This window comes from Limanda limanda, chromosome 6 (genome assembly GCF_963576545.1).
Source record: "Limanda limanda chromosome 6, fLimLim1.1, whole genome shotgun sequence".
Classification (NCBI taxonomy): domain Eukaryota; kingdom Metazoa; phylum Chordata; class Actinopteri; order Pleuronectiformes; family Pleuronectidae; genus Limanda; species Limanda limanda.
The window spans coordinates 8,278,025-8,298,448 of record NC_083641.1 but is presented as its reverse complement, the minus strand read 5'-3'; the positions used below and the strand labels follow the sequence as shown (position 1 = coordinate 8,298,448).

General features: G+C 39.5%; 1 protein-coding gene across 2 annotated transcripts in view; it reads left to right on the top strand.

Moving 5' to 3' along the window:
* The window catches only part of sorl1 (sortilin-related receptor, L(DLR class) A repeats containing), a 68,291-nt gene that overhangs the window by 25,894 nt on the left and 21,973 nt on the right, over window positions 1-20,424 (top strand). For both annotated transcript variants that reach the window (XM_061073334.1, XM_061073332.1), the window contains exons 7-16: window positions 5,903-6,004; window positions 6,950-7,119; window positions 12,176-12,368; window positions 12,810-12,927; window positions 16,278-16,351; window positions 17,060-17,148; window positions 17,624-17,802; window positions 18,495-18,681; window positions 19,722-19,850; window positions 20,145-20,230. In XM_061073334.1, coding sequence (XP_060929317.1) covers window positions 5,903-6,004; window positions 6,950-7,119; window positions 12,176-12,368; window positions 12,810-12,927; window positions 16,278-16,351; window positions 17,060-17,148; window positions 17,624-17,802; window positions 18,495-18,681; window positions 19,722-19,850; window positions 20,145-20,230 — 1,327 coding nt within the window. The remainder of the gene's footprint in view (window positions 1-5,902; window positions 6,005-6,949; window positions 7,120-12,175; window positions 12,369-12,809; window positions 12,928-16,277; window positions 16,352-17,059; window positions 17,149-17,623; window positions 17,803-18,494; window positions 18,682-19,721; window positions 19,851-20,144; window positions 20,231-20,424) is intronic.

Here is a 20,424-nt window from a genome sequence, read left to right as displayed (position 1 = left end):
ATGCCCTTGACAGTGAAGGTAGAGAGGTTTATTCAAATCTTGGAAAAATGTGTGTATGATTTAGCACAAGCGCCCAACAATGTAACAAGGGCATTGTTGCCCTTGTTACATTGTAACAAGGGCAACAATGTAACAAGCTGCTCAAACCTAAAGCAGGTTTAGGTTTGAGCAGGTTTGCTCAAACCTAAACCTGCTTGATTTAGGTTTGAGCAACTTGCACTATGCTCAAATCATAATCTAGGGTGTGAGGGCAATGCTATAGTCACTTGGTTATGCTGCATACCACATGGGCACATGCCTTGAGCAGCTGGTCCTTGGTTCTACTTGCATGCATGTTACTGCATGTTATTCCCCTACTGCCTGACCTTGATTCCTGTCTAACCTTCACTATCCTGTCAAATAAAGACATACAAATTGATATAGATATATATTTATTATTATTATTTTCTTTTATAAATAAGAATGCAGGGACCACTACATACTCGTGAGGGACTGCTAACACATGCAAGGTGAGAGTCATGAGACAGCTGGATGGAGACAGCTGAAGGCATCAGTAACCTTGGTAACCTTGCCTCTGTATTTGTACTATAAGATAGCACATGACTTAACAGACCTTGAAACATGAGTACAACCCCCTACAACGAAAAGGCAAGAAAACTTGTTAATCCACCTCTTTTCTTTATTCAGTTTTGACAAAGCAGTGCCTTTGATTTACCTTTGCCACAGCTAATGCAACCAATGCAATGATCATGAGAAAAAGTTCAAGTCTATTAAAATGAAGCTCTATCTCTAAGAAGAAGTCTCCCAGTTGCTACATTTAGGCGGTCGGTGTAGAGAAGTATCAGATAACAGCAACATGGAGCCAATGTAGTGAACTGAAAAGCAGAGTAGTGTGGAAAAACTTTGGGAAGTTGGACACGAAATGAATACTAGAATTCTTGGCTGTCTGTGTGGTGTGTTGGCTGACACAGTGAGGTGGGAGTTGCAGTAGATGATAAAGGCTTCAATGAGCACTTGGCCACCTCCCTTGAGTGGAAACAAGAAATCACTCTTTTTTTAGGCTCATTTCACAGAATGTCGAAGTATACGGATCATTTCAGGTAAGGGCTTTGACAGTTACTCCAAAATATCAGCAAAGCTGTGATGTGTGTTTTGACAAAAGGTCTGGCATCATCAATATAGCAATAGTAGGAGCTTTGAGTTGAGTTTATGACAGGACAAGTGGCAAGTGGCGCTGTATAGAAAGGGGCCTATTATTGAGCCCTGTTGAACTTATCTAGGTGACTAGGGTGTACATTTAAGGCACCCATCTTTAAATGTGTTGCAAGCAAGAGAAGTCGTCCCTGATGGTCAGATTTCAATAAAGTTTGTGAATACTGATAAAATAGTCACACAGGGGAAAATACATTTTAGAAGTAAGGAAGAAAATCTAACTTTAGCAGCAGGTGTTGACCTTTTACAAGTAATAAAAACATTTAATGTGAGAATATGCTACTCGCTGTTTAGGAATACAGCTCCAGGTGTCTCGTTTATGTTGAATTACATTAAATACATACATTTCAGTGACACTGGGATCTCCCCTCTGTCTGTTCCATTATTCTGAACAGGATATCCCTGGAACACCTTAAGTAAAAGTTAAATTTGATCACAAACAATCACACAATGACACCCAATGTGACCTTTCAACACACACTTTTGGCCATAACCCATTAACCCATACTAATTATGATAAAACATACTTAATCTCTTTTATTTAATTTCAAATCTTCAACATTCATATGAGTGTGAATACATATAGTTTTATATGCAACTTGACTGGTTTCATACTAATCCAGTTATTTTTTATCTTTCAGAATCTTTAGGTTTTTATTAAACTCTTTCCCTTTTACCCTGGGGTGTTCCTTCATCCCTGCACACACCAGTATCTACCATATCCACTGAGTAAAACTGCAGCAGGCACATTTTTTTTCTGCAGTAGCATTTCTCCTGTTATTCAGCCCAATATGGCTATATTTTGTTTTAGACTGATGAATACTAGGATTGTGTGGTGTTAGCTACTCCATATTTCATACATTCATTCCCAAATGATTGTTTTCGTGTCTTTTTGCCACCTGCATTGTGTTTATCTCAGGGATTTGGCTGTTAGAATAAGGATCATTTTGAGAGATCATGATCACAGTGTAGCTCACTTACAGTTGCCACTAGGCTGCAATCTGTGGTTTCACTGGGAAAATATATCATCACCATGCCACTTACATGTGTAAATACATCATAGACATTCTCCTGTCCAACTTTCCCTCTTGACTCATAGAAGTAAACTGAGCCGAAAACCTTAACTGAGTTACCGTTTACCGACTGGAGGAAGAGAACAGCTTCCTCAACATCTAAAATGGAAAAATACACATTACCGACTTACATTTTATTTTCTGACCCTTTGTCATTCTGTATATACTTTTCTGTCTGTGCTCTGTGCCTCCAATTGTACCTCTCTCCATTCCTTCCCTTGTCTCAGTATAGTTTCTGCTTTGCTTTCACATCACACTACACAGTCAATGTGGGCACTACACTGGACAAATCAATAGAGCGGATGGAAAAGACTGAAGTGCTCTGGGGATGCTCAGGCAGTCAAGAATAGACACAAATCTTTCCAAGGCCCATGCACACATGCACAAGATTTCTTTTCATTTTTAAAAGTACAATGAAAGTTGCTGAAAGCTGGTATTGTGACTTTCAATACCTAAATGGTTTGATAAAAAACAAAAATCAAGGAAAGAAATGAACTTCAGCACTTCCTTGATTCTTGTCAGGTTGAATAACCCTATGAAACAGAATCAATATCAACCAAAGCAATACAGGTTTTTGCTTCTTTAGATTCATATACTGCACCATGTCCAGAGTTACTTAATGTGTATTAGGTTCTATAGTCAGTTTGAATTTGGTCCTGGCTGCAAACAGAAAAATATCAGGATTTGCTAAACTCTGATCTTATCAACCATCTTTTCCAACCTTTCACCTCTTAGCTGTAGTTAAGATAAGGAGATCTCAGGGTTTGTTTGTTTTTTTCGCGAGGAGGGATATGTGATTCACCCAATCAGTGTTAAACAGACAAGTATGAGAGTGGTAGTGATATTCTATCTCGTGTTAAAATGTCACACTGTTCTATTATAATTGTAAAAGTGACATATTATGCAGTTCATGTTATTTCCAGGTGTTGTTTATACAGGCTGAGCACATCAGGGGATCCCACTTAAACTTGTATTGTTTCTGTGCGTCTTCTGCCATCAAAAGTCTGGTCACTGAATGTTAGTTTGATAAAATGCTGCACAACCTCAACCCCATTTGTCAGACACTGAAAGGCTGATATGTGATGATTTGTGGCCATTTGTATTCCTCTAAGTATAGCACATCTATGTCATTCTAACATCCCAGACAAAGTAAGTATAGTGGATGTGCTGCTCAGCTCCTTGAATTCCAGACTCTGAATTTCCCCCTGGTCTTTGTCTCTCCCTCTGTCTCACTCTCTTTCTGTTTCTCCTCCCGTTTCTCACTCTTTCTCTTAAGTGTGTGTTGCTGCTAAAGGCTCGGGCAGGGTGGTCCAAACTAATTCAAAGCAAAAATAATGAAGCTGCTCAGCTCTCTATAATACATTGCCCTTACCATTTAGATTTATAGCTGGGAGAGCAAGGAATGAGACTGAAATAGAAAGAGTGAAGAGTATGTAAATTGAGAGTAGAGAGTGGCGCCTCAGGACTGGTTTATTCACAGGGAGGAAAGCAGACGTATTTCTTCTCTTGCTATAACTATACATTTGAAGAGCTTGGACAAAAGGGCCTGAGCAGGTAGGTGTTAACATAGTTCATATAGTTATAGACATACAAGCCAGTTTAGAGGGTTAAATTCCCCTTTGGAGGTCTGTAGTGAAAATGGGAAATCATGCAAATAATTTCCAGAATTCAAACATTTATGGCCTAGAAATAATGTAACATGATGTCGGTGAAGTGCACAGTCCTCTGAGCTTGATTTGTTCTTTTGGTTGATAAAGGGCTGGAGGAAAAAAACACTCAGCCATCATTAATCTTCAATTTCCTCACCACGTTTGAGGAAATCGTTCATATATAGTTTTCATTTTGGCCTGAGGTCTTCATCCACCTCCTCTGGTTAGAATCAAGTTTTCAGGCCGTAAATGAGGCAGAAAAGCTTTGTTTTTTAAAAGTACACAGTGAAGCTCAAGATCACCCAACTTATTTAAGACTGGTGTCTGGTCTGACGTTGAAATTAAGAAGAGGAACCACCGAGGTTTCACTTCAGACCGTCACTTCGTTCAAATACATTTCTTGAGGAAATACACAAAAACATTTATTTTAAATTCCGTTTTAACATCTCAAAAAAAGACAGATTTAAAAGTAAATCTTCGAAGCCTGATACACCCTGACTTGTATATAGTGTCGGTCAATATCCAGAACCACTGACGCCTACACTACCCATAATACCACTTAAAGTCTTGGTTGTGGGTGATGTAAACACTGTCTTTCAAATTTCACACGAAAGGTTGGTGTTGTTAAACTGGTGTTAGGTTTAAGGAGGTGCATTTCTTAAGACTGTGTTTAAAGGGTTAGTGTGGAATAAAGAATATCTACTAAAATACAATCATGATTTATTTGCAATTCGAAAAGGGAATAGTGAATACACAAATGCTAAAAAGGTAAAATGTACTTATGGCACACACAGAAAGTGCTAATGTACAATATCAGAGACAAAATACCAACAAAGATAAAAAATCCTAAAAACTAATAATAAAGTCTCTTTAAACTACAAACTACTCAAGACAACTTTGATTGTACAATACAATGCAACATATACCATTGCTATGATTGCTTAAAGGAGCTTATTTCTTTCCCTACAAATAATTTTTGTATTCCTATTTTCTTAATATAAGATTGATGTTTTCTCGAAGGTCAACCCTGTGATATTCCTCTTACCTGATTGTCACCTTTCAATTCAATTGTATTTGTTTTCTACCAAATCATCACATATATTATCTAAAGGCACTTTAGAAACATTTCTCTCTTGTTAAAAGAACAAATCATGTTTTAATAATGTGTAAACTTGTGATTGAAATGTGTGCGAGTTTTGACTTTTGATCGACAGCTTTTTTACGTGTGCTTAATTTCCACATCCACACTTTATTTAAAAGCGGCACATCACATTTATCTTGTGAGTGTATTACTCCCCAATGGTATATGTGTAATTTACCCGTCACTGTACATTTCCACACTCTCAAATGAAAGTCTGAGTCACTTACCTAAAGGAAATGTTGAATATATCCCCAGGACCCCAATTAGAAGGTAGCTCTGTTCCTCCCTCCCTCCCTCCCTCCCACACTCTCTCCCCCACATATTCTGAGGAGATATGCTCAAGTCGTCCACTCAGCTCAACCTAAATCATGAAAAATCAAAGCACTGCTCCTTCCAGCTGCCAGTTTTCTATGTATTTGGAATGGAAATGAGACTCTCTCTCTCTCACACACACACACACACACACACTCACACACTGGGAGATCCAGACAGAAAAACACCATCAGGACAGTTCAGGTAACAAAAGTCTCCTCTGTCCACAGCTTCACTTCCCTGTGGACAGCAGCTCACACAGGACAGCAGTGTCTCATATCAAAGTGATAGCACCAAAAAAGATCAAATTATTTTTCAATACTTAAATAGAATCAGTGGATGTGTTCAGTCTATGGTTCTAACTTATAAACGTTTCCCTCAGGCTGTATTCTGATTTCAAGTTGGAGCTGACAGTAGAAGTTGAGAGCATGCTACTTGATTGGTTGCCTCTAGAATGTTTCAATGACTGGTGTGATGAGCAGTTGAATGAACTTGCAGTCTCTTTGCTTCTCCAGAAACTGTTTGGCAGCCACGATCCGTCATCTGTCCAGCTCTGGGTCTCCTACAACCGCCAGCCAATGAAAGCTGCCCGGTTCATGACCCGCCATCCAATCACGGTGAGTCTCCCTCTTACATGTTGACTGATAATTCAGAATTTATGGAAGCATCAAATGTTAAAGTTGGGCTGGGCATCAAGCATCCAAATCTTTTGTTGCAGACATTAATGTTTATCTGCAGATGATGGAACATTTTCCATAATAAATTATCTAAATTTAAATTGATCAGAAACTGATTCCCTTTCATTTGATCTCATATGATCAGTGACACCATGTGAAAGTCACAATAAAACTCAGCAAAGGAAGAAAATGCATTTTTTAGGTAAATGCACAATATTATCTACAGACGAGACTAAAAGTTTATATATCAAAATAATTTATGATTATATGGTAGGAATGAAGTCACAATGATGTCTCTATGAAGTCATATAGTTTAGTAATAAATAATCAATCAATAACATAACAGACACCATTTACAGCTATAGATTAACCAATCATTTGTCATTATATGGTGCAAATGGCATTATGAAAGGGCATGATGATAAAATAAAGTTAACATTGCCTGATTCGGGTATAAAATACAGCGGATGCTTTTTATTGTACTTTCAGATCTACTTTATTTTGGAGGAATGAGAATATCTAAAGATTTATTTGGAGTTAACATGATAGACAAGATCATTTGCTCTACAAATGATCATCGAGTATATGACCATTAAAGCACTCTGGAGTCATAGATGAGTCAAAGTCGGTGTCTACATCCACAGTTCCTCAACTCCGGTCTGTTCCTGAGCAGTTCGGGTTACTTTGAATAAGCAAATAGTGTGAATGAGTAACCTGTTGTAAAATGACAGAACTGTGATCCTTATATCCTAGACGGTGTACAAGGCATCCAGTCTTTTCACTTTGTCTAATCAGGTCGTCATGTATTCTGACAGTTGGTCAGTGACCTTATCATGCCCCCCCCCCACCACCCAAGCCCTAACTCTTGCCCTCTCTTTTTGACAGGAGTACTACATAGCAGATGCATCTGAGGACCAAGTGTTTGTGTGTGTGAACCACATAAACAACGTCACACACCTCTACATCTCAGACACACAGGGCCTGTCCTTCTCTCTGTCGCTGGAGAACGTGCTGTATTACAGTCCTGAGGGCTCTGGCAGCAACACACTCATCAGGTACACACACACACAGACACAGACACACACAGATTATCTCACATTTATCAAAAACCTGCCAGCCAGACATAACCTCCTACCCTGTCCGTTGGTTTAGTAGTTGGTTTGTATGCAAGGTTATGCAAAAACTATGAAACATGGGATCCAGGTAGTACACATTCAATCTGGATATGGATCTGGCCGCGGATCCAGGAGTTTTTTCTATAAATTTGCAAGATGGGGCGTCTAGAATTTTTTTCTTGATTTCTCAGAGAATAATTAATGGATCTTGATGAAAGTAGCAGGAGATTTGGTGTAGTGAGACTGGTGTATTTTGGTAAAAATGATGCTTTCAAAAATATGTCCCTGAGGCCGTCTGAAGGAACATTTTATTTATCAAATGTATTTGTTGTCAGCCTTTACCTTTAAACCAAATCCTTTCAAATTTGGTACAAGTGGACGTAAACATACAAGATATCTACAGAATGAACATTTCATCTCTGATTAATATTTCACTGTCACCTACACAGAGGAGCTAGCATGGAAAGAAGTGTAATTATCGCTCAGGGGTAAATCCTTACTCACACTATTTGGACTCACTGATCTACACCCAAACACAGCATTCCTCCCCCTCCTCCCCTCTCTCTCACTCCCTAAGAGTTCTCCAAATGAAAACCACAGATGTCTATCATCAATTATACAGCACACAAACCTTGGCTTAAAACTAGCATTCCTCTCTTTTCAACCCAAGTTTGTCAAACTATTCTGCTACCCAGCTAATGTTTTTTCATGCAATCTAGTCCAATCCTTAGAGCTCTCCTCAGGAGGAGAGCTGAGATGTGGCACACGATGAGAAGACAATTACGTTTTAACCAAATAACTTGTAGGTTTTATCCATTTTGTTCATTTTATTTATTCAGCCAGTTCAGTGGCTGTTTAAAATGTGCATTCGGCTGACTGTGTGCTGTGTGTTAATCCAGCTTGCACTCTTCTTGAAATCATCATCCAAAACAAATTGACACATGACACATGATATTTTATTTATGTTATTCAGACCTCTGAGGTGTAGCTACCAGGTTAATTAACCTGCATGTCTTTGAACTGTGAGAGGAAAACCATGCTGTCAGTCGGATGGTTGCATAGGGTTTATATTGAATATTTTATTCCTGTATTTTTCATGTTGTCTTCAACATTGCGCGTCCTTGGCTCCTCAGTTAAACACCCTTGAGGTCAAGCAGCTGAGGGATTATTGAGAAAATCTAATGGCAGACAGACACACAGACATACAGACATACAGACACACAGACACACAGACACACAGACATACAGACAGAAGCCGTATTCAGACATGACCTTGAGAGGAACTCCGGAGAATTTGGTCCGGAGTTTACTATACAGACATGTAGAACGCAGCCGGAGACTTTCTGCTCAGACACGTTCACAACAGCAACACATCCTCCAGGATTAAGGTGAGGCGTGGTGACGCAGGCTGTGGCAGGACGTAGTGTATTCATTTTGCTGCGGAGATCAAGTGTTTTTATTTACAGCATAGCAACACAGGCATAGTTTCTAATCACCACAAACTCTTGACATCTTCGTCGGTGTCTTTACATGTGTGGTTCCTCCTTTTCATTTGTAGATACTTTGCTTCATTTAAAAACATATTAAAATCTGCTTCAACCCGCCCACTCACTCGCTGTGAATCATGCGGAGGATCTCCTGCTGTGCTCGGCTTCGTCTGGTCTTTTTGCGAACCTCTACTCGGGGGCAAGATGGGAAAGTCCAGAGGATCTCCGGAGGTCAGTGCATGTCTCAAAGCAGCTAGAGAGACAGACAGAGAAGCCTCAATTATGAAGGTGAAGAAAGTAATGGAAATGATAGGGAAGAAAGAACCATTTTAAAAGCTGTATTATCAGCAATGTGGAAATTTGCCTTTGGTACCATTATAAAGACGTCATTAAAAACATAAAACACAATATGTATATCAATATACTGCAAAACATACACATTCATACACACGTTTCCGCGATAAACTACGTCACACTCACCTACTGTATATTGTGCAAGAAACTGCAGTGAAGTCAGGAGCACCTTTTGACCTTAGTTCCATTTATTACCTTGACAAAGGATTTCCTTTAGATATTTCTATTTCTAATTGGTGATCTATAACTTTTTCCCTGAGGGTAACATTTAAAATTTAGTACAGTACAGTGGATGAGGGGGGGTCGTTAATAATTCTGTCAGCTTTACTTCCTAGGAGTTCATCATATTCTCTACATAGCTGCTCTTCCCTATAATTTTGGAGGCCACCTTCATTATTTTCTGAAGATTGTTCCTCCTCTCACAGTTCAGATTACTAACACGACATGATCCTGTTAATAATAAAGACTTTCCACTCCGCTCCCATGCACAGTTTGCGGAATATTTTGTCTCACTCCAAAGTTGTTGAGCTTGCAAGTGGAGGCGTATTCAAAATATGGTCGGTATCTTTCTGGAAAGAAATACTGCTGTTTATGTGTGTACAGAGGTATTTAATGTTGCAACCATTTGAGCTTATTCATTATTGGCTGCATTACATATTTAAAAAGACTACAATACTATGTACACAGACAAACAGCCATTCAAATGCACATCTATACAGACAATTTAGAGACTACAATAATCTGAGCCCAATGTGCATGTCTTTGGACTGTGGGAAGATGGTGGAATACCCTGACAGAACCCAACTAAAACACAGGGAGAACATGCATCACATTCATGCACAAAATCATGTTACTTTCATGAACATAATTCATCAGACAAGTTCTTATCTTGTACTCATACTTTCATATATCCATACTGTTGTATAATTTGTTTAAGTTTGGTTTTTAAAAATCATGTTTATTAAGGAAGACATCAGTGAATAAAAGGTACCACAATTCCCACTGTATGTTTAGGTAAAAAGCCAGGAAGTCCAAGAACTCTCTGTAGACCTCTGCAATAACACTGAGGTGAAGCACAGATCAGAGCAAGTGTACAAAATCAAATCAGAATCTTGTGTTAAATGGATGAAGTTTGGAAACACCGGCTCATGTTTGACACAGGGCTTTCTGGGTAAGAATGGCTTTTGATAGGGCAGTGACTGAATACCCAGTGGTCACTCCAACAAGTCCTCTGCAGAGAAGAGTAAAGTTTTATGTTTATTCTTCTTCATAATCACATCCGGAAGATTCTGTGTTTTATTTTGGCATAAACAATGTTGGCTCAGGCTGCCTCTCAATTACAATTCTCTTTGTTTATACAACTCTGTGTCTTCTCCCATTAAAATCAACTGTGGACCTTTGTTTGCTTTTCATCCTCATGTAGATAGGGTAAACCTAAAGTAAATTTAAATTACAAAAATGCTGATGAATTCAGGTAATCCATTTCTATCTTCTCAGGGGTCAAAGGGTTGGTGGTTCGAATCCAAGTACCTCCTTCCTGCATGTCAAAGTCCCCTTGAGAAGAGACATAGAATTCCATAATTGTCCTGACGGCTGTGCCTGCATTGTGTAAATGGATTCATGATAGAGAAGCACTCTATAAGCGATTTGAAAGAAAGACTTGGTTCTTGAACATAACAGCAAAACAAATACACCCCTGTCTTCAGTAATCTTTCAGAACACAAGGGTGCAAAGAGTGTCGTGCAGCGTGGAAGCGGATAAACTGAAACAAACCAAATATTATAATATAAAACGGCATCAGACCAAATACAAACACAGCATCCAGAACACAGTGGAGTATAAAGGAGCGAGTTAGTTGTTTAAATTGTTTTATGAAAGTAGAGTGACAGAAGAGGGTCGTGTAGACTTGTGGCTTCCAAGGGAGATAATGTTACCCGACAAAACATTTTGAAATATGCATCAGTCCAAATGATCCCACTGTGTTAGTAAAGATGTCTTTTTTAGGTATTCACATATTGCACAATCAAAAACTGCATGAGATGATAAAGTGCAAACAGCGATAATGAAAGGAAACTGTGACCACACTTGCTTTCACAACAGTTGATGCTGAAAACATGCAGAGTGGACATAACTGCTCTATTTCCCAGACCAAGCACACCTACTGGCTCTGTGAAACATTGCACCCCCACTGTCAACAACCTGTCAAGCAGAAACACAGCCACATCCATAACCTTCTTCCTGCCTTTAATTGCCACTCTCAGGTCGTCGCACCATAGTCGCACTTGCAATCAGGCATTAGTGGGCCAGTGGATTGTTGAGAGGGACATCAGATTGATGCAGTCTCCACCTTTCCAAAGCGTTGCCTTTGTTAACAAAGCTCTTAGCCCTTGTCTGATCACAGCACTTATTTCTACCAATGACCAGGTGGCTATTTTTTCACCCCTGCCTTTGTTAGCAAAATAACACGAAAACAACTGAATGGATTTCCACAAAACTTGGAAAATAACCCATTATCTTGACCAGAATGCTTTCAATAACATTGTAAGATTTAAATACTATATTATTTTTTTTTGCATATTGACAGTTTTTCCAGGAAATGGTTCATATATCTTGATGACACATGAAGGGAACATTTCTATGAGTTTGTGAAATGTGGTACATCTTGATCGAATTCAAGGGGACTGTCACTCTACCGAGTTCCATTCTAGTATGAAAATGTTTGAGTATCTGACCTCTTTCGTTATACTTCAGACCATTATTCCTTCCTGACATTGCAAATGTGTCGTGTATGCAACCATCATGCTGCCACCAGTTCTTTCCATTCACTCATCTTAATGCCGCTGCTTGTCTCTCATCTGCCGGCCCCAAATCCCATTCAAAACATCCTTGTCCCCTGTTGCTAAAAGGCTCAAATAGTGTTTCAGCCACTTTGTTTGTTTGCTATTTACAGAAATAGGGCAGATTTGTTTTCCGTTTTTTTTTTCTCTCACACACAGCACAGGCAGCTAGAAGGTAAAAGTATCAGTGTATTAGATAACGATTACTTACTCCACTTTTAATTTGTAAATGTATCACCGTGGCACATAGACACACAATTGTATTTTTATGAAACACAGTCTTGCTCCCTGACTTAATATGCCCCCTCTGTCTTTCAGGTACTTCGCCAATGAGCCTTTTGCAGACCTGCATCGCCTGGAGGGGCTGCGAGGCGTCTTCATCGCCACGCTCATCAACGGCTCGGTCAGCGAGAACAACATGAGATCTGTCATCACTTTCGACAAAGGAGGGACGTGGGAGCTGCTTCAGCCACCAGCTGCCGACAGCCTGGGAGGAACGGTGGACTGTCAGGTGCAGTGAAGTGATTAGCGGAACAACATAATAAGCCAGGGTGAAATGTTTCCATCATAAGACGTAATTCCTCAAATCTCACATCCCTGATTATTATTTGTTGGTTTTTATTTAGCATTTTGTGCTCATATCAAATATCCACAACTTAATCACCAAAGCAAGTCAGACCACCAATATTCTATTACTCATGAAGACAACATGATGAAGGTGTTACTACCTCCTACTGGAGAAGTATGAAAGATAAGATGAAAGCTAAGAGGTAGACAGCTCTAACTTAAAAATATTGTGATCCTTCTCTGAAATCCAATATCAGCCCAATTTATTGGCAAACCAATATTTTTCACCTTACCGTCTCCTTTGACCTGCCGCTGATTTCCCAGTGGAATTAAAATCACTCAGAGTAGAAACTGAACAACACCATGTGATCCTTCTCTCCTTCAGCTCAGTAAAGGTTGCTCCCTGCACCTGGCCCAGCGCTGGAGCCAGCTGTTCAACATCCAGCTCAGGAGGATGCCCATTCTATCTAAGGACTCGGCACCCGGAGTCATCATGGCCACAGGTGGGACAAAAAGCATCCACATCACAGATATGAGTGCTTCAACCAACTTATTGTTATAAATCTAAGCTGTTTCACCGATTATTTGATTTTCCACCTATATATATTAATCACATTCTTCCAGTTCTGGAATATTTTGAAAGAAAGAAAATTCTAGCTATTGCCTATCTCTTAAGTCTAAACAGATGTATCAACTTTAGCTGTGGCCTGTTGGAGGAGTGACTCAGCGATAGAGCTCCTGTTTTGGGTTATGCACCAACTTCCTCTTGTTCTGATGACAAACTACTCAGCCTTGACAGTAAACAAGCGACAGAAATCTACAGGGCTTCCTCTGGGGTGGCTTCGCACCCATTCAACAGGAAATGTGGTTGCACTTCTGAGAACTCAAACTAGAAACTTTGTCTTTAGCGTGTCAGTGTTTTGAGGGTAGATGTTGGTCCACATTGAGTGTCCTAAGAGAACGAAAAAAAAACGCTTCAACATGTTGCAGACACAAGTCCTCAGAATGGAGTGGACTCTCCCTGCAGTTCTCCCTCACAGCTGGTAGACAACATTGATGTCTTCAGTGTCTGGGAGGCTGCTTTCCCTCTAATTAAATTCTTACTACATAAAGAGCATGGACAGAGAGAGAGGGGAGGAAGGATGACTGGCAATCACTTGTTCCATTCGATTCATTATCACTCCGGAACAGATGGGCTAATTACTGCTGCAGCCCCCAGAGGGCACTCGACGGGTCACACACACTCATGAATACAGGCAGGCACGTACACAAACTATACAATCAGGTGTACATACAGAACCCGCACTAATCAATCTTCTACATGCTTGATTAATTTGTCAGTTTAAGGTAATTAGTGTGAAATTAATATACTTTTTTATCATTTTGAAAACAGAGGGTTCAAAAATCTGAGAACATTTTTCCATATACTGTATTTAAAAGCCCCAGACAATACCCAAACCTCAAAAGATCATACAAAACATGAGAGCTGTGACAGCGCACCACCACTCCTTTAATAAACTGCACATCCGCTGCTTAGGAGTCACGCGGGGGTGGTACTTTGCCTTTCTTAACAACTGACCTGTAGTTTTATAAAACTTTCATAAACAACTCTGTAAGACCACTTGGCTTTTGTTTTGTTCTTTTTGTCAAAAAAGTATTTTCTTTCGTCCTTTCCTAATTCTTGTTTTACCCTCTGTTCTCTTTAACTGCTGTTTCTAAATGAAATGTCAGACAGAGAAATCTATTTACTGCCGGAAGGATTTAACTTTTTATCGCCTTCCTTGCTTTGTAGGCTTCAATAAGCTTAATTTAATGATGATGATAATGATGATGATGATGATACCACACTTTACCGGGGTGGTATTAGCCAGCTGATGAGCAATGCCTGGTGTACACTCGTAGTGTTTATGTTTATAACCAGAGACCAGCGTCAGCTGCGGTCAGAGGTGATGTGTTTTTGGTTTTGTGTCCATCTGTGGATCCAACATTGTGAAATAGTGTGTTTTCTACATTTTCGTTTATTTCTCAGAGAATAATTCATGGATCTTGACGAAAATAATCTTTCAAGTTAAGAGGACTGATATTCATGAGTGTGTGCAATTTGGTGCATATCCAAATAAAAATCTGGATCTAGTGTATTTGAATGTGGTTTCATATGAGAACTACTGAGTGACATTCTAGTTTTGATTTGAGTTCTGTCAGAATCAATGAAACTAGAATTTGTTGGAATCCTGGAATTGTATTTCTCTCACTGAACAAATGCAGTTGGCAAGAATAACAAAGCTTTACAAAGTCAAATCAAATCAGTTGTTTTGAAAAAAAATGTTTATGTCTTTGTAAGCTACAGACAAGAATATAAACTGGAAATTGACTGCTTGACGGATGCGAACAACTGCGTAGTGATAAAGAAAATAAATGTCCTCATACTTTCAGTCTCGCCATGTGGCAAACTCCAAGCAGGCACATGGCCTTTACTCCAAGTGGTGTCTTTGCGAGTATAAAGGCCTGATTGATGGAGGACTGCTGAGATGGTCGTCCTTCCAGCAGGTCCCCTCGTTTCCGCAGAGGATTTCTGTTTACCACTTGCCTGGTTACTCACTGTGGCCAGAATGAGTTCCTGGAAACACTCAAAGCTTTAGGAGTGTTTTTATAACCTCGCACTGATCTATGCCTGCCCACAATTTTATCGCAGGTCTACAGAGAGTTCCTTGTAATTCTAGGCTCACCAGCAGGTCAACATTAATTCATCCAGCAGAACATCTCAACATCCACTGGTTGGAATGAGAAAAGATTAGGCTCATATTTGTTTTCCCTCTGGGATAAACTGTATTTACTTTGGTGATGATATCACAAAATCCCACAAGTGGCTTCCACCATTCGGGACAACCAGTCACATCTCTGAACACTTTCACTTTGCTCACAACATAAAAGCTGTTTGATAGCACCACACTCTCACTCTTTTTACACTTACTTCAATAAAACGACAAAAGATCACAAACAAACCTAGGTTCTAAACTTTTACTCGTCTCACAGTTTGGTTTTCTTAACAATGAACTTTACAGCTGGTGCCAGGAGTGTTAAACCAGGTCTGCACCTCTAAATGTATGAAGTATTCCATAATGTGCACCTTTCATCCTAACATGATATACTGGATGTAAAAGAATATGCCTCACTGTTTATGCTATCCGACACTATAAGTTGTGTAATTAGGCCAAACTGCAGCATTGAGTCTTTTCAGCTAGTCAAATGAAGTGCACGGTTGTGTAGATGTTGTAACTTGATCCAGTCAGTCGCACTTAGACTGCTTGAAGCTGAACTTCGTCACACAGTGCTCAAATTAGTTTTCAACAAAGTTCAAGATGAAATTCTTTCATATGAATATCTAACCAAACTAGAAGAGTAAGGCAAAAGTATTTGGAATGTAATATGATCATACCCTGGAGGCAGTTGTGTATGTACCAGTGCAAACCTGATTCATGTTGAAGTCCCAAATTCACAGAGGGGAAGACTGCAGTGTTAATTTTTAGCCTGATTTAATTACTTCCTCACTCGCATTAACTTAGCTGTAGACTCTGAGCAGTTTTCTGAAATCAAAAGAAACTGGAATATTGCTTTCTATTTCTGTGTGTTGAATTTGTTCAATGTGTGTTTTCAGCAGAGGAAAGTATTTGACACTCCATGAAGCAGCCACATGCATGAAAAGTTACAGAAGTGGAGGCAGTGGTTTGACTTCTTGGGTTACAAATTTTCCAACTGTGAAAGCAACAGCAGTGGTCACATCAAGTCTGTAATATTCAGTGGGAAGCCCCTGTAAGGCCCGTGTGTGAAACGTCGGTTTCTCCTCTGATTGCAGGATCTGTGGGCAGGAACCTGGCCAGCAAACCTAATGTGTATGTATCGAGCAGTGCCGGAGCCCGCTGGAGAGAGGTCAGTACAAAATCTGACACAGATGACAAGAAAAACACAGCTTGCTTGTCTATTTGAGCGTTTTGAAACGTTGCACTGAATTTCACTTTAGTGCCTGCAAATGTAGGAAAGCATGAGAGACTTATCTGCATTTTTGCCTTAATTTCTCTATAATTCTTGAATTAGTTGCTTATAATTGTTCGAATATTCTAAGTAATTGATTGATTCATTTATTGTTTGATTATTCAAAAAAATATGTAGAGAGAACAACAGCTTCTCATTAACCACAACTATTTTCTTTCAAAGATCTTTAAAGCTGGAAACAAGCTGGAAACCCATTTGACTTTATAAAGTTAATATGGTTCATGTGTTAGCTATAAATCTTCTCTCAACCTCCCTAAACATCCAGTATAAACAGAACACAGTTGACATGCATTAGGTTGAATAGAATTTTTTTTAAATTTATACTGAATTTGATATTTCCATGTAGACTCACCTTAGTTTTCTCATTTACAAATGATCAGTATTTAAGTTTGCTTGAAAGATGATGTCTCTCAATTAAAGATGCTATGGTCCAAAAGTTGAAAAGCCTTTAAAAACCCATTGAAATGAATTTCCTGTTAAAAAGTGAAGCTGGGAGGTGGAACCATACATTGAAATTATATAATTTATGTATTTATATGTCAAAATATGTCTGAAAGTTAACTCTCCATGTTTCCTCTAATCCAGGCACTGGCAGGCCCTCATTTCTACACTTGGGGTGACCATGGTGGGATCCTGATGGCTATCGCACAAGGAGGCGCCAGCACACATATGAAGTAAGTCCAAATGAGGTGTTTAAATATTCTCCCAGGGGAGGAAGTCCATCTAATGTGAGCTCTGAAGCAGAATCTGCCATTCGGTTTGGCTTTAGCTAAACAACAGTTTCAAACATAAAACTTAGAGAGGCTGGAAGGTTTCCAAGTCAAATCCCCAAACAACTTGAGGGAATCTGGAGAGTGAAGCACATAAAGCAGCACAGGCCCCAGCAGACATGCTCATAAATAAGCAGGAGCAGATTGTAAGAATGTGAAGCAGCTTGATGTAGAGGGAACAAACAAAAATAAACCTTAAGTGAACAGCAGAGAAATAAAACATCTTTATGCCAACAGTAACACTGCAGGCTTCACAGGCAGGTGACACAATATATTTGCTTTGTTTACATGCAGAGATAATTCAGTTTTCCTTCCCCTGGCTAAGCACTAACCGGGTTTATGCAAAGGATGAGTTAAATATCAGTCTCATCTCTGCCAGGTTCAGCACCAACGAAGGGGAGACTTGGACCGACTTTCAGTTCTCAGAGCGGGAGGTGTATGTTTACCAGCTACTGACGGAGCCTGGGGAGAGGAGCACCATCTTCACCATTTTCGGCTCCTACGCAAACCAGAGACACAGCTGGCTCATCCTTCAGGTCAACACTTCGGACGTTTTGGGTAGGTTCCAGAGCGAGGCGGACGTTGACGTGTAGAGAGAGGAAGGTAGACAATGTAGTGTTTTTCTTAGATGATTGGTTTTCCTACGTCTGCTGTAACGTGGCGGTCAGTGTTAACTGTTTACGTCTTAGGACCTCATGAGATTCAGATGAATGGGTTATTCTGACCTGAGTGCAATAACCTTGTTATGGTTCTTCAGATGTTCCCTTTTAAGGAGGTTGAATAGGTTTTTCATGCTACACATGTGGAGCGTTGGCTCTACAAGATCCAAAACAGTTTGAAACACTAGGTGTCGCGATGAGCCATGTCGAACTCATAAATGTAAACATTAATGTGTTTCATCCAAGAACAGACATATCATTTTGTAATTTACAGCTCAAAAGCACATTTAAGTGTGTAGTATCTCTTTAAGTAAAACTCTTAGTAGAAGTAGAAGCACACCATAAAAGCTAAACACTACACTTTATATTACTAATACATAGTTACTACTAGTACAATGGATTCATATTATTATATAAATACCCATAGTTTTTTCACAGTTGTAAAATGTATAATTAAGGCTACTATAGAGAGTATGTTAGTAGGAGAAAGAAAAGGAAGGCTCCTTGACAAATGGACCCCCAGAGATCTTAGCAAGTATCTTAAGTTCCATGTCAACATCAGATATCTGTAGCCTTTCTTCTTTTCTCCAGGTGTTCCGTGTTTAGAGGCCGACTACAAGCGCTGGTCTCCATCAGACGAGCACGGGAACGAGTGTCTGCTGGGCAGAGAGATCACGTTTAAGAGACGCGCTCCTCACGCTACATGCTTTAACGGAGAAGAGTTTGACCGGCCCATCTCCGTCTCCAACTGCTCGTGCACTCGCCAGGACTATGAATGGTTAGGGACTCACACATGCACAAAACATGCATATTTGTCACTGAATTCCACTTTAAACAGTTGTTGTTGGATAGCAAGGTGTTTTTAACTATACATCATGATCATCCTTGAAATAACTTCATCTTACAAATTCACTGACATTTGTTTTTTAATTCAAACACACAACTTTTTGTGACTTTAAAATCAATGTGCAAGGCAAACTAAATGAGTTAAACTCACATATAGTCATATAGCCTCAAACCATTTGTTTACAAGTAACAAGTGAAGAGGATTGTTGATAAAATATATATGAATATAGAGATAAATTTGCTCATATATATTAGACTGCATAGATATGTCTAATTATTATTACATTTATTTACAAGGACAAGGCCCAACGGTCCTTCAGTTCAAGCTAATGCTTTAATCGAATGTTGCACACTCATAGATATCAGTCCTCTTAATGTCCCTAATTTATTTAATCAAGATCCCTCAATTATTACCTGGGAAAACAGTTAAAATGTCACGAAACCAGTTAAAAAGACAAAACTGTAATGGGTTTATGTCCCAAATTGCATCCTTCCAACAAGTTCCGTGGAGATCCTTCCTGTAGATTTTGTCTAATCCTGTTTACAAACCAAACACCAAACAAACGTGAAAACCCAATCTCATTGCCTGAGGTAATAATTGGCAAACAGCTCTTTATGTCAACTGGAGGCAAATTCTCTCACAGCACATTTTAATGACTTTGCACAAATGATTATAAGAGCTAAAAAAGAAAATCCATATTCATTAGCTCTAATGTGTCTGGGACTTCTTGTCTTATTAGAAGTACAGGGAACTGACTGTCTGATAGCTGACTCTCATTTAATTTAAATACTGACAACCCAATACATTACAACCCAAGCCCACTCTGCAAATTTTGATTGCTCCCATCACAACTCATCAGGAGACTGTTTTGAAATGCACATCAGGCGCAGCCAACAATCAGAGGTCAGAAGTTAACTGTGGTTGCTTCTTGTCTTCTTCTCCTCTCGTCCTCCTCCTTTTCCTCTTTCCAGTGACTACGGCTTCAAGCTGAGTGAAGACCTGTCCCTGCAGGTGTGTGTGCCGGACCCCGAGTTCCTTGGTGACCTCTATGCTCCTCCGGTCCCGTGTCCTGTCGGTACCACCTACCGGCGCAGCAAAGGGTGAGCTCCAGTTATCTGACTTAACACTTGCAGAAGATACAGGCTTCCTTCTTTTGTGTTGTTTAATGTCTGCTCAACTATTACCCATTGCAAAGTAACACTGAGGTTTCGAACTGAGCTCAATACACAAGTGAAAATATGACCCTCTTACCTGCTGACCGTGCAATGATAATAAGGAAATAAATATCTGTGTCTATCGTGTAGATTGCTTTTTACTTGTTTAATGCAAACAAGCGTTCATTCTCCTGGGATTAGGGCTATCAAGTAAGAACATGTTTGTTGTTGCTGCTGCAGCTACAGGAAGGTTCCAGGAGACAGTTGTCATGGAGGAGATGTGCAGTCGAGGCTGGATGGAGAGATGCTGCCTTGTCCTGTCGGAGGTAAAACTGTACTTAATTAGTTTTTTTTTAAATTTGAACAGAACTCTTCGCATTGACCCTTTGAAGTCACCCATGGAGTGTTCTAATACATTTATTGTATTTCAATCATTGAGGTATTTCCTCTCTCTTAAGAAAATATAGAAATAATTTAATCCTTAATTTTTCACTCTTGTTTTCTCTATATTGTATACTTT